Here is a 14971-nt window from a genome sequence, read left to right as displayed (position 1 = left end):
CATTTCCTTTTTTCTCCCCACCCCCACCAAGCCCTGTTGAATGGAATATATTGCCTAACATGTGTGACTTATTATCGTCTAGCTCCTAGTGTTGCAGATGAAAAAATTAATGACAGTTGGATTGCATTTCTCTTGCAGATAACCTACACTTTCCACTTGGAAGCTCATAAAGGCTGACTGGCTGCTGTCTGTTTCCTGCAGAGGCACCTAAAGAAATCCTGTTTCTTTGCTGGTGTCCCTATATTCTCCCTGACTCAGGGGCTGGGGAAAACTCATTTGCTGGGTCTTTCTCGGCCTGTTGAATTAGAAGCAAACGTGTCATGTGCAAACAGGACAATGGTTGACTATCTAAGTTAGTTCACAGGTCTCTGCTCATCAAGCTCTTTGTAGGATCTGAAGCTTTCTGGTTCTCAGGTTTGGAGTCTGATGTTCTTTTCTTGTTTGGCCCATGTGGGAGAAAGCATCATATCAGTTCTCTTTGCTGGAATCTCAACAGTACCCAAGATCTTATACTTATGGTTCCTAGCAACTGATTTATGATAGGGCTTATTTCATTGGACTGTAATGTTTTGTTTCATGAATGTCTCCCCTACTAGACTGAGGATTCTCTTAAAGCAGGAATAAATAAACTGGTAGAAACCATGATGGTTGTTACTTTACGGTTATAAAACGGAAATAATAGAACTTTGAAAAAACACTCAGGGCTGGTGCAGGGAAAGAATGATGGACAAATCATGCCTGAACTCATATGAATGAAACCACTCAGATTTCCAATAATCTTCTCACAGGTCATAACCAGTGACTTTCTATTTTAGATCAAATGAGAATTCACAGTGATTAATTTTTAAATCAATGATGGTGTCTGCTCATACATATGAATATGTTCTCACACCTTAAAATACCAAGGGCAAAATATATGAAAGAACATTTTAGTTATAAATTGACAATAAAAATGGTCACTCACTCAAGTAGACATAAGCTTGGAATAACCTCTCTGTCGAGGCAAGTGTTTGAGATAACAAGATCTTCCTCTTTACTTAATTGGAGATTTTGTGTTTTAACTGGAGGCTCCAAAATATTTTCTAAGAATGGAATGTGAATCAGTTGAAGAATACGTAGCAATGTTTGTTGTTTCCAAACATCTTCCACAGCTTAGAAAGAAAAATAATATAACTATCATACTAATAAATAACATATACATATTCAACCAGTATCATAGAATTCTTCCATTTCTAGTAATACAACAGAAAAGCTACATAATATAATGGATTAATTTGTTAGGATAATTTAAATTTGCTAAATTACAATTTTTCTTTTCAAGATTGACCTTTAAATAGACATCAGGGTTATGAGCCATATTGATTTTATTTTTGGCTAATTATAAAGTGATATTATCTAGCTTTTAAGGTGATCAATAGGTTAATTCCAGATATATAAAAAAACTACTGGTCCTGCTTATAAATTATTTTGATGATTGGAGAGAATGAGATTACTAATTATTTATAATTTTATTCAAAGCAGAGATAATTGTAGTTAAATTGCTTTTAAATAAAAATACAGTATTAGGTTAATTTTAACTTGGGTTTCTGGTCATTCATGTTAAGAGTTAAGTTTTTCATTATCCTAATTATCAGATCATCATTAATATTTTGTTTTTCCTTTAAATGAAACAAAATTACAAAAGCAACAGCTACAGTAAATCTCTTGTGGAGCTTTACTGCCAGTAGCCTACGTATTAAATTTGGACCATAGTCATGATTTGTTTGATTATAAAGTATTTTGAATAGAATTAACTTGTATAAAAATGGGAGATTTCATATAAAATTCTGGGTTTCAAGCTTCTCTTTAAAAATATCTTAAGAGGGCTTCCCTGGTGGCGCAGTGGTTAAGAATCCACCTGCCAATGCAGGAGACACGGGTTTGAGCCCTGGTCCGAGAAGATCCCACATGCCGCATAGCAACTAAGCCCGTGCGTCACAACTACTGAAGCCTGTGCTCTAGAGCCTGTGAACCACAACTACTGAGCCCGTGTGCCACAACTACTGAAGCCTGCGCACCTAGAGCCCGTTCTCCGCAACAAGAGAGGCCACCGCAATGAGAAGCCTGCGCACCACAACGAAGAGCAGACCCCTGTTCGCCGCAACTAGAGAAAGCCCACAAGCAGCAACAAAGATGCAACGCAGCCAAAAATAAACAAACAAATAAATAAATAAGAAAAAACAATCTTAAAATCTCATGACACTGGGCTTGAATTAATGCCTGACCAAAGTTAGCTGATATGAATTAGTGGCTACCCTATTTGCATTGGCATGTCATTTCCAGCTCACCACAAACCCCACCACTTCCTACTGTATCCCAAACAGTGAAGTTGAGTGTCAGCTACCATTTTCATGGTATTGTCCTGTTGGTTTTGTTACAGTAGAAATTAATTTCCCTATAGTTATATCTCTTCCTTAAGTGGGAAAAGGAAAAATAGCCAAGAGGGCCCTACATTTCAAGCAAAACAACAATTTTTCCTGCACGTTTGAAAATGAAGTACTCACCCGCTCTCCAATCTGCCTGGCTCCTAAAGGCATCTGAGTTTACTACTTCTGAGTTATTGGCCCCAAATAAATCAAATTAACAATCTTTTAGTAAAGACTTGAGATCATAAGTATCCTCTAATCAATCAGTCCACATTTGTCGATACCAACCTTTGGGCACAGCACTGAATGAGGTGCTAGAAAAAGATACATATATAAAAATAGTGGCCCTTCAGCAGCCACACCCTATGTAAGGAGGTAAGGATAGCCACATATGAAATGGATGAAGGCAAATTTTATCAAGTGACCAAGAAGTATGAATAGATATATTATGAATACATCCAAAAGTGGAAACAAGACTATTCTTAGCAATAGCATCAAGACAGAACATTCATTTACTCAAATATTTATTGAGACCTGTTTTGTATTAGGCACTGTTCTAGGTTCCAGGGATATAGTGGTAACCAAAACAGGCAAAATCCTGGCCTTAATGGAGCTTATATTCTAGTGGGGAGAGGGAGGCAGGCAATAAATAAACAAACAAACAAAAAGTGAAATATGTGGTGTGTCAGCTAATAGTAAGTTTTATGGAGAGAAATTAAGCAAAAAAGGAGATTAGACTACATTAGGGGGTTAGTGTTGCAATTTTAAATAAGATGTGTGGGAATTATCATTGGAAAGATGATATTTGAGCAAAGACCTCAAAGTGAGGGAGCAGAGAAATGTGCATGTCTAGAGCATACTAGCCAAGTGCAGAGCTGATAAATAGAATAGCTAGCTCTCTGTGAGGAAATTAGACTCAAGAAGGATACTGTGGCCACACATATAGCCACCACCGTCATCTTAATGGAGCACTTCATACTCAATGATCACTGTGCTGAGTGAAGGGGATCCAAGGGGATAGACTCTACATTTGAAGAGCATACAATCCACCCAGCGTTTAGCATAGCCTACACACACACACACACACACGTGCATGCACATGCACATATGCACATATATGTACATATGAGTGTATGTGTATAGACGCATAAATAAAAAGAAAATATTTATAAAAGGAGGAGGCTGTCTGTGAGCCATTCATCCACTAAATGTAACCTTCCAACAGCTAAGCACTGGGCCATTCAACAGGGATACAACAGTGAACAAGGCAAGGACTGTCTCTGTCTAAGTACTGCACACTCCAGTAGGAAATAAAGACACGTAAACAGGCAATTTCATTCAGTGTGTAAATGTTTTGGTGGGAGAAGTACAGTGTGTTCAGTAGGAATCAAACTTTGTTTCAGCTGAGGAAACCTTTGAACAAATATATTCTTCTGGAAGTCAGGTAAAACAGGTTAATAGTGGAATTGCTCCAGCTGATATTGGCATTCCCCTGAGACCTACCCCACAGAGGTGAGGTGAGGGAGAGGTTCTGCACCTTTAGAACCCCTCACATCTCTAAAACAACACACATATATTTCAAAAATATTAGTCATTATATTATCAGTAAGAAACACCTGTAAAAAATAAATCTCAGCAAAGGTGGTTCACCTTAACTCTACTAGTCACACAAATACAAATTTGCAAAAAGCCTGCAGTCCTGGGAATGCATTGCTTTATCACTGCTGGCAGATTTTTCAACTCAATTCAAGTGAAGTCGGTTTCTCAGTTCTTTGGGAATTAAGAAATGACCTTTCTCAAAAATAAAGAGAAACTCCATACTTTTATTTCTTGGTTAAAATGTATATAGGTGTGTTGCCAACTGCATACCTTTAACCAGCCATATTTTTCCAAATAGAAAGTGGCTTAAATTTTCTTGTTGGCCAGCTAATTATTTAATCTTATAAAACCAGATAGTTTTATATCTGAGGGGGTGGCTTTTGTGCTTGAGGATCACAGAAGAATCAGATTGCAGTGGATAATAACAACAACAAAAACTCCTTTCATGCCTGATTTGTTAGAGTTTAGAGACACTTCCAAATGCACTTTCTCCAAAAAGTTTTGGTATGAAAACGTAAATTCCAAAAAAGTTAACTTTGTTTAACTCATTAAGTACAAGAACAACCAGCCAATTTTAAAGTTAATTCTCTTTTGCAAGCCTTTTTACAAAACAAAAACCAAACAAACAAAAAGCCTACCCTAGCAGATTCAAGACTTTTGAACATAAAGAGATTTCCTATTAGTAATTTATTAAAGACTACGTCTCTCAAAACTATGTTTTATTAGAGAGAACAACTAAAATAGTTTTTTGTGTTTCTCTGTTCTGAAGGCTGACACATTCAGTTGCGACAAAGAGCAAACATACCAACTAAGAGCAAACATACCAACTAAACATAACTTCAGTTGTACCCATTTTATAATTTACAATACCTTGTTGCAACAATAATGATAAAACACTGGGTAAAAGTATGGAAATCTAGGTCTGAATCTTGATGCCATTAGTTAACTGTGGAAACTTGGCAAATTATCTAACTTCTCTGAGTCTCAGTTTCCTTGTCTATAAAATAAACAATATAAACTAAATTAAGTCTAAAGTAAAGCAGTGGTTCCAAGACTTGGCTGATTTTTGTTTTAACATAATATCTCCTTTTTTAGGGAATTCCTTGGCGGTCCAGTGGTTAGGACTCGGTGCTTTCACTGCTGTGGCCTAGGTTCAATCCCTGGTGGGGGAACTAAGATACTGCAAGACGCACAGTGTGGCCAAAAAAAACAAAAAACAAAAAACTTCTTTTTTAAAAAGCAAAACTTAATAGTTATTGTTGTGTGACTTACTGTTTAAAATCTCTGGCTAAACACAATAGTCTTAAAACTAAAGAAATTCCTGTTTTCACCTAACATCTTTTTGTTAAATATGTTACTCATAAGAGTATATAAAAGTATATGTATCATTTAAAGAGTTTGGGAGATAGATGAAAGAAAGGGAAGAGGCCTAAAACCCTGTTTTCCTTTGTAGAAAAGTACTAGATGTCCCTAAAACTGAAAAAGCATGAAGTAGCAGTATAAGCATGACATTTAGAGACGTGAGATACATTTACAACACACATGAATTACAATATATATGAATTATAAATGGTTGTCTCTGGAGAGGGGGAAATGGGTGAGAGGAGAAGGGTAGGGAATTATTATTTTTTAGTAACAATACCTGTAGGACTATTTGAATGTTTTACATTATGTGCATGTATAACAAAGATAAAAATTAAAATGCTTAAAAAAGTACATAAGAGTGCCAGCTTTCCTTCCCTACCATGTCTTATTTATTTATTTATCCTTCTGAGTCTCAGTTTCCCAAACTATAAAACGGAAGTTTTACCCCTCACTTTACAGGGCTATTGTAAAATTACAGACAATAAATATAAAATGCATAACAAATTGCCTGGCCCAGAGAAAGGCCCAATAAATGAAAATTACTTTTATGAGCATCTTTACTGATAAATTATATCCATCTTTAGTTAGAAATTTCTAGAAGTACCCTATATCCTCACAGGAAAATGATGAGACAAGTTTTTCTTTTTCATTTGTAATAGGTAAAAACTGAACTTTTGTTGGCTCCTCTTCTTCAGCCTGTCCTCTAAATATTAATCTTTCTCGGAGCCTTCTTCTAATCCCTCTTCTTTTCTCACTCTGCACCCTTTCTTTGGGCACCATGCATTTCCCTTATCACACTTATCCTAGTTATTGTTGATAACCTTTGCTCCTCCAGTGTGCAAATCATGCTTGTCTTACTTCCATCATGGTTTGACCACATGCAGTAAAGCGTGTAACCATTAATGAATTGTGTATGCATCCCTCCTAATTGCCCTGGGTATGGGGCTCTTCTTTCAACTGTTAAGTTGCCTTATAAGGACAAAACCACAAGTAGATGAAGTTAATGGTAAAGAGAATTAGAGCAATAGGTAGCCTAGCTAGTTTGTTCTGAAAGGCAAAGAGTAGGGAGATGTTTGGGAGGAGCTTATACAATGGGCAAAGGATATGCTAATAAGAAGATGGTCTTGCATTATAAATAATAAGGACTGGTAATGAGTTTGCATGTTTTTTTTCTGGTAGTAAGGACTGTAGCACCTCCAGTTAATCTGATCATGGTCATTGTAAAAAAAATACACTAAATATTATTGGATCTACATTGCCTCACCTGTCTTGTCTGATGCAATCACTATGTAGAAGGAAACTCTTTCGGGGAGAGGAGTAGAGAGTCAGTACGCCAAACACACTACTTCTATTGTATCTGAAAAGTCAGTTCTTGGAGACAGTAAAAAGATCAGTGGTTGCCAGGGGGGTAATGGGGAGGGAAGGAGGAACAGGTGAAGTACAGAGCATTTTCAGGGCAGTGAAACTATTCTGTATGATACTATAATGGTGGATACAGTCATCATACATTTGTCAAAACCCACATAATATACACCACCAAGAGTGAATACTAATGTAAATCGTGGGCTTTGGGTGATAATGATATATCAATGTAGGTCCATGGATTATAACAAATAACCACTCCAGTGCAGGAGGTTGACAGTGGGGGAGGCTGGGTATGTGTGGGGGGCAGGGGGCACATGGGAACTCTCTGTACTTTCTATTCAATTTTTCTGTGAACCTAAAACTGTTCCAAAAAGTAAGGTCTATTTAAAAAAGTCAGCTCTTCTTACAAAGTTCAGAAAAAAATAATGAAAACTGAAATTACCTTCTTTTGAAAGTGGAAGAACAGGTTTGTCAACTGTGATGTTTGGAGGTAAAGCCAGAGTCCCACTCATTGTATCAATAAGTTCCTCAATTCTTTCCTCACCAATCTCTTGTGCTAGAGGATTTGAAATCACTTTGCCTTCTGGTCTGTTAAGAAATAATATGTGAATTTTTCCATTACATACAGGACCAAAATTTCAAATATGCATTTTAATTTACTTATTAAAACTTATTTATACATTTCCTATTTCCAAAAAAGATGTCAGGCAGCTTACAATAAAAGATACAAGTAATAAATATATTAAATAACAGAATATCACCAGAAGAGGATGTTAGGATTGTAAATAAACAGAAAAAAATATATGTTAATTCTAAGGTTATCATGGCTGCTGTAACAGAGTAGAAAATTTTTGCTCTAGTTTCGTTTCCATAACTTTGGCTTTATCTACTTTGGCTAAGTCATGTTTCAAAAATTAGGAAGCATATAATTCATCAGAGGAGATAAAGTTTTTCCTGGTACAAATTCTGAAATATTTATGTGATCATGTCCTCCATAACAGTTTTAGAGCAAATTCAGAAAAGATTAATTTTTACATGGCTATTTCTTTTACTGACTTCTGAAAAAAACAGAAAGCATAATATTCAAGGTTTGCTCAATGAAGACTGTTCTGCCAGCAACTAAAAACAATATATTACAGTATCTTGGTTAACACTAACCTTAAAGATTCCTTTGCTTTTATTTCATCGTTTAACCCAGTCTCAGAATCCTTTTTTCTTTTGCAAAAAACATAAGATGATTTATTCCCTAGAAACCTGTAGAGACTATTGTTTGAATCCTCAAATTCCAATTCCTTTTCGTTTTTGAATAGCTTCATTCCTACTGGTTCAAATACTTTATGGTTCATTAGAACTTGACAAAGACGAACTCCTTTAAGACGAGAGATATCATTACTACTCAGGCACATATTTTGCATAAGATGACTTAGTACTACATCAACAGCATCAGAACCAGTAAAACAGTCTTTGTATGTTCGTAAATGATGCCTCCTTCTTTTTATTTCCACTTGAGTCTGAAGTGAGTGAATAATACCATCCCATAGCTGAGTAGCTTGAAAAGGACCAGAGCATCCTGAAAAAAAAAAATTAAACATATGTTTCTAACAAATTTAGATTACACAAAAATATGTAAGTTTTTTTGTTTTGGCAACCTTATGCTTTTTTATGGCATATCTGCTAACAATGCCTTTCTTAAGTTTCTTCTCTTCCCATCTTGTGTATACTATAATATGTTTACTAAGTTTGCACATGTTCGTCTGCCAATAAAATCAGAGTAAACCTAGGAACTTGCTTTACTGATATGAAATATACCAGTATGTGAATTTATACATCCTAATGTTACATGCTTAATAACTAGCTAGACTTAGTCTTGAAGAATATTATTTCAGGCTACATTTAAAAGGAATGTACACACACATTGGAGTCTTGATTATTACAGAGATGTGGCTTCACCAGACTCTGCTTTTCCTTTCTTCTTTTTGCCTTTTTGAACAATGACAAGCATTGCATGAAAGAAATCTATGGCAAAGAGCTGAAAAAACTAATCAATTTATCTGCCAGCTGTTCTGCTTGAAAAATAAAAGTTTGTGAGGAATAATGAAAATCTGAAAACAATGAAAATGTCCAGTGCCTGGGGAATAGTTAAGTAAATTATGGAATAGCCTTATTATAGGATATTAAGCAGCCATTAGGAAGAATGACATTTATAGCATGGAAGGATTTCATTAAGTAGTAAAAACAAAAAAACCAATGAGGTTGGGCAGAACAATTTATATACTATCATCCTAGTTATGTAAAAATGAATTCCCGACCTACATACAAATATATGTAAATAGAAAAGTCTGGAAGGATAAACCTCAAAGTAACGTTTAGGAAATAGGTGTAATGAAAGGATACTCACTTTTTATATAAATATTTCCAGTTTTTATAACGTACATATATAATTTTTTCAGTTAATTGGAGACAGTAAAATTTTAAAATTGAGATATAATTCACATTCCACAAAATTCACCCTTTTAAAGCATACAATTCAATGGTTTTTGGGTACATTCACAAAGCTGTGCAGCTATCTCTATTATCTAACTCCAGACCATTTGATCACTTCAAAAAGAAACCCATACACACATATACACTCTTGATACTATGTATAAAATAGATAACTAATGAGAGTATACTGTATAGCACAGGAAACTCTACTTATTGCACTGTGGTGACCTAAATGGGAAGGAAATCCAAAAAAGAGGGGATATATGTACATGTATAGCTGATTCATTTTGCTGTACAGTAGAAACTAACGCAACATTGGAAAGCAACTATACTTCAATAAACAATAATAAAAAAAAAGAAACCCATACAGTTAGCAATCACTGCTCATTCCCCTCTACCCCAGTAAATTTTTATTAAAATTTTTTTAATAAGATAAGGGAATACGTTGAAACATCTAGAATGTTGTTTCTAGATTTTCGTTGTTGTTGTTAGAATCTGAGAATTTAAGCTCTTTCTTCCTCTGACTATGAATAACTGGAAACAGGATGTCCAACTTTACATAATGGTCTGATGTTTAGGACAGAAATAAAAGCCCATCACCTTCAAATGCCTTCTGTAACAGAAGCTGTCCGTCTGTCTGTCCTTGAACTATTGGCCCGAGACACTGTGGACAGTGCATAGACAGGAGTAGGGCGTGGAGGGTGAGGAGTGGAAAAGGGGAGGGGTTGAGGAGGGAGTAGAGACTGGGTTAGGGTAGGGTGGGGTGGATAAAGCTAGGAGTCTATGAGCGGAGGAGACAAGGGTATTTTCCATCTGCCTCTCTAAGCGTCATTAAACAAGTAGGCTAGGTTAAAGAAATAGTCCTCGTGCTCAAGGACTTGCCATCTAGTACTTTTAACCCCTTGTTGTTCTAAGTGTAGCCCGCTGACCAGCAGCAGTGGCATCATCTGGGAACTTATTAGAAACGCAGAATATCAGACCCTACTCTTGAATCCAAACTGCATTTTAACAAAGTTCCCAAATGATCTGTGTGTATATTAAAGTTTGAGAAGCACCGCTTTCCAGGACTCCCCAAGGAGAGTAGCTCCTGAAAAGGCCCAGTGCCCGTTCAGCGGGACTGAGAGAGCAGGTGGGCCGGGAAAGGGGTGGGTCCAGGAAAGGGGCGGGCCCCAGAGGCCTGAGGCGCAAAGTCCAAAACGCCCGCTCCCCTCAGCCGTCCCCCGCTTCGGTGCACATTTGGTTAGGATCTAAAGGGGTACCTGTCCTCCTTTTCCGGCAGAAAACATCTCTAGGGCTCACGAAACTCGACACGCTCCGCCCTGGGCCGGGAAGCTGGCTCTGGCTGCCAAGGCTACGGAACCGCGGAGTCAAAAGAACCGCCATAAGCTCGTCCACCGGGCTCCTCCCCCGGCCCGTAACCCCGCCCCCTCCCTGTTCTCGGGAGGCGGAGGCCAAAGACTCCCGGCCCCGCCCCTTCCTAACAAGCCGGAGGTGACGTCATGCCCGGGCTGGCTGGTCTTTCGGTCTTCTTCCCCCTCCCTTACTCTTCCTCCCCAGTCCCTCCCCTCCCCTCCCCCTTCCCTCCTCCGGTTCCAGCCTTTGAGGCCGCGCGAGTGTGAGAGGCTATGGAGTAAGCCGGCGGCAGTGGCCAGGCGCCGGGGCTGAGCAGGAGCAGCCAGGAGGCGTTTGGGGGGGCGGGGGAAAAGAGCCCCAGCACCGCCCCTCCCGGGGGAGAAGGGGAAGAGGTGAGTGACCCCCCCCACGGGCACGGAACGACCTCCTTCACCGGCCGCGCTCTCGCTTGGGTTCCCCAGGCAGCGAGAAGGAATGGGGAAGGACCCGCGCCCGGGGTAGGCCTCCCAAGGTCCCCGGGGCTGGCGACTGTTGCTTGGTGACGGGCCTGCCGGCTGCAGGCGGGGCCGGCGGGGCTGTGGGCGCCCGCGCGAAGCCGGGCTCGGGGGGCGGCGAGCTCCGGGGAGCGGATCTGGGAGGCCCGAGTCTCCCGAAGAGGCCTGGAAGCGACTGGAGACCCCGGGCTGGAGCCATCTGCTGGAGGCAGGGCCCCCGGCTCCGGCTCGGGAGCTCGGGTTTCCGTGGTGGAGATCTTGGTTCCCTTTTGGGAAATTGGACACTACTCCGGCACTGGGTGAGAACAGGTCCCCTCAGTTCTGAGGTCCGCCTCTGATAACCTGGGTTACCATCTAGGGCCCTACTGCCCGGCGTCCTTTTCTAACAGTAGCTTTAGTTCTGGAATGGAAGGTTATTGTTTGTGAGGTGGGTGGGGCAGGTGTTTTGTTAAATACACGCTCCGAGGCTCCTGCACTCCTGTTTTTCTAAGCGGGAGAGAAAGGATGGAAGAAGGTTGAGACCCATGAGGCTTGCAAAAACTTGGGATCCGACTGAATACATAACCTATGATCAGTTATGAAGGGGACCAATATTGTCACGTCAACTGCCATAACAGTCTTCCTGAGACTCCAGACTCAAGCGACTTAAAAGCACTATGTCAGTAGTGACTTACAATTGTAAGTTGCAAACTAGTATTTTTGTAGATCAAAGTCAGGAATCATCTCTATGACTTTTCTTTACAAATTGGATTCTATGAGTAAGAAGTTTTCTAAGTCGCATTCGCAAGCCTCTCCATTCTGGAAAATTAATATAGTTTAAGGTTAATGCTCCAAACCAACCTGTCACTGTAAAACCGGTCATGTTCTGGTAACAGCTTGAAAAGTCAGGTGATTGAAGCTTCCTTTTGGACTTTGCAGGCCTTTTTTCGTTTGGCTTCTTATTTTTTGGTTTAAATATTAATTTTTAAAAAGTTTTAAAATAATTTATCAGCTGAGTGTATAAATAGAATTCTTGAGACACTATTAAACTGTAGCCATAAAAGACACTTTCGGGGGACTCTAAAGGAATGGAACCTAAAGGAAGGATCTTCATTCTGTTCAGATCCACTTAACACACATGCAGAAACCTGTCTCTAAGATCCATAAACACCCAATAAAATAAATAGAAGCACATTGTACTTACATACACTGGAATATTTCTGTAAAAATCAACCCCATACTTGGGAATAACTACTCATACTCACATGTTTGAAATTCATGACTTATCCCCCAAGAAAAAGAGGTCCTCTTACTGTGTTTGACTCAAGTGACTAGCTTCATCATCCATCCCTTTCTATAGCAGTAGAGATTTGACAGCTTCCTGTCTCTCAGGCCTCATATCAGTCTCTCTTGAAGTCTCTTGATTTTGCCTCTTTGAATATCTCTTGAGTCTGTATACTCCTGGTCTTCATACTAGTACTCTAGTTCCAGCCACCATCATTTCTCATTTGAAGTATTTATGGTCTCCTAATTAGGGTCTACCTGCATTTACTGTAGCTCCCTCTGTAGTTTTCCACACCAGACTGAGTGACTTTTTCAAAATGTAGATCTAATCACATAATCTCCATGTTTAAAACTCTTCACTGTTTTTAAGCGCAACTAAAATCTTTAACAGGCTGTTTAGATCCCTCTTAATTACCTTTGCAACCTCATCTCCACAGCGCCTTCTGGCATTCTTTTCTCCTCCTAGTCACTCTGTTCTTTCTGTTCTGCTTCAGGTATATGGCTTTTGATTATGATGCATCCTTTGCCTGGAAATTCTCTTCCTTTCCTTTTCATTCAGTTAATGCCTGCTCATCATTCAGCTCACGTCAGGGAAGACTTTCCTGATTACGATAGATTCCCCTAATTATATGTTCTCATGACACCATTGCAGAGTTGCCATGCTTATTAATACTTAATAAATTAATGAGATTTCCCTAATCTCCTGATACTGTGTAAGTGCTTAATAAATGTTTTTTAAATGAAAATTCATTGATTGCTTACTAAATGTGCCAGGAATTGTACTAAGCATTTTCTGTGTATCATCTTTAATCCTCACAACAGTCACTTGAGGAATGGTTGGCAATTCCCTCTTTAGAAAGATTGGAATTAGTGTTAGGGAGGCTAGTTGGTGGTCATAGTGCTTGTATCTGGCATTTGAACCCAGATTTTGTTGCCACTGAAGATTGTGTGCTTAATTATATAATTCACTGTGCATCAGAATCACCTGGGGAACTGCTCAAAATATAAATGCCTTGACTGCACATTTATGGATTCTGATTCCGAAGGTTTGAGATAGTACATAGACATCTATATGTTTTAACAAGTTACCCAGTCATTTAGATGTTATTAGATGTTTTTAGATGTTCACCAGAGTTTGAAAATCATTGCTTTGGAGTTTGAAAACCATTGTTTTAGACAACACTTCAGTGCTTTATGAGTTTCAGTTTTCATACATTGTACTACGCTGTGTTTCAGATTTTATATGCTCTTAAATCAAGGAAGAACTGTAGTCCTAGGTAAGTGACCTTAGTGATCATTTCGTCTAATTTCCTACCCAGTTATTCCTTTTCCTCTTTCTCTGGCTAGAGGAGCTGAATAGTGAGACACTGCCACCCCAGTGGTGTTGCTACTTTTTTTTTTTTTTTTAATTTATTTATTTATTTATTTTTGGCTGTGTTGGGTCTTCGTTTCTGTGCGAGGGCTTTCTCTAGTTGTGGCAAGCCAGGGCCACTCTTCATCGCGGTGTGCGGGCCTCTCACTATCGCGGCCTCTCTTATTGCGGAGCACAGGCTCCAGACGCGCAGGCTCAGTAGTTGTGGCTCACGGGCCTAGTTGCTCCGCGGCATGTGGGATCTTCCCAGACCAGGGTTCGAACCCTTGTCCCCTGCATTGGCAGGCAGATTCTCAACCACTGCGCCACCAGGGAAGCCTGCTACTTTTTTTTAATTTCAATAATTTCCAAGTATCTGGTTGACTTCCTGTAGTAAAAGCTATACTAAGTTCATGGGCTGGAAGTGCCTTCTAAAGAGTTGGATGTAATCTCTCCTCAAATTTTACTTATTGTTCAAATTAGTAGTTTGATATTTAAGTATATGTTGCCTTATAACCTTTCATTCTGCTTTTAAAATCTTATTGTATACAAACTTAATGATAGAAACAATGTTTTACTTCTTGTTTCTCCTACTGCACCTTAGCATGGTGTTTTCCACCTCTTCTGTACCCAGTAGTTTGTTGAATGGATGTGTGCTTCACTGTACATTGCTAAGTCTTCTTAGTTTTTTATGTTTGTTTCTTAAATCAGGTGTGTCCCCTGAAGTAATCTGTTCTAGCTCAACTTATAATAATTAGATACCTTCTGTAGTTGTAAAGAGAATGATTGTATTGAGCTGGTACAATCTTTGTTTCCTGAGTAAAATTAAACATGGTTTCTGTATAGGCCAAAGAATGTTTTTAACCATGTTTTAAAAACTGTATCTTTTAAAAACTTTTAGTAATCTGTAAGCCCCCCTACAAGAAAAAAAAAACACGTATTTCAAAAGTACATCTCAGGATCATCTTTATATCTAAACAGGTAAGCACTGCATATAGGAGTATAGGTACAAAACTTTTACCAAGTTTTATGAAGCATTTTGTCAAAATTATTTGTCATGTTAATGTAATTCTTATTTCAAATTATACAATTTTATGAGTATTTGTACAAATGACTATATAAGTGGTATTTTAAAATTCTCAGACCCTTGTACCTCTTTAAGGACTAAAACTATTTTGAATTCATTTGTAGTTTTTTGTGTTGTTTTTTGTAGTCAATGTGTATTATTTTGTACTTGTTGAAAGTCTAGTCTCTGTAACTAACAGTTACTAAACATAATTTCATTATCAGAT

General features: G+C 38.6%; 2 protein-coding genes across 6 annotated transcripts in view; one reads left to right on the top strand and one right to left on the bottom strand.

Annotated features, from left to right (window-relative positions):
• Positions 1-10635, bottom strand: part of DEPDC4 (DEP domain containing 4) — a 47989-nt gene extending 37354 nt beyond the window's left edge. For 2 of the 4 annotated variants that reach the window (XM_082419462.1, XM_082419461.1), the window contains exons 1-4: positions 10478-10635; positions 7893-8304; positions 7177-7322; positions 965-1151 (exon numbers count right to left, since the gene is read on the bottom strand). In XM_082419462.1, coding sequence (XP_082275588.1) covers positions 965-1151; positions 7177-7322; positions 7893-8304; positions 10478-10601 — 869 coding nt within the window. In that variant the 5' untranslated portion in view covers positions 10602-10635. Of the gene's footprint in view, positions 1-964; positions 1152-7176; positions 7323-7892; positions 8305-9818; positions 9915-10477 lie in introns of all 4 variants that reach the window. The other 2 variants (XM_082419464.1, XM_082419463.1) reach the window with 2 other exon arrangements.
• Positions 10636-10702: 67 nt separating this feature from the next.
• SCYL2 (SCY1 like pseudokinase 2) overlaps positions 10703-14971 on the top strand; it is a 57703-nt gene continuing 53434 nt past the window's right edge. Inside the window, exon 1 of one of the 2 annotated variants that reach the window (XM_082419386.1) lies at positions 10703-10963. The gene's annotated coding sequence lies outside the window, so the exon portion shown is untranslated. Of the gene's footprint in view, positions 11069-14971 lie in introns of both variants that reach the window. The other variant, XM_082419387.1, reaches the window with a different exon arrangement.

The sequence above is a fragment of the Balaenoptera physalus genome (assembly GCF_965194825.1).
Source record: "Balaenoptera physalus genome assembly, chromosome: 13".
Taxonomy (NCBI): domain Eukaryota; kingdom Metazoa; phylum Chordata; class Mammalia; order Artiodactyla; family Balaenopteridae; genus Balaenoptera; species Balaenoptera physalus.
Note: the sequence above shows the minus strand (reverse complement) of the source record. Positions and strands in the feature narration are given on the sequence as shown.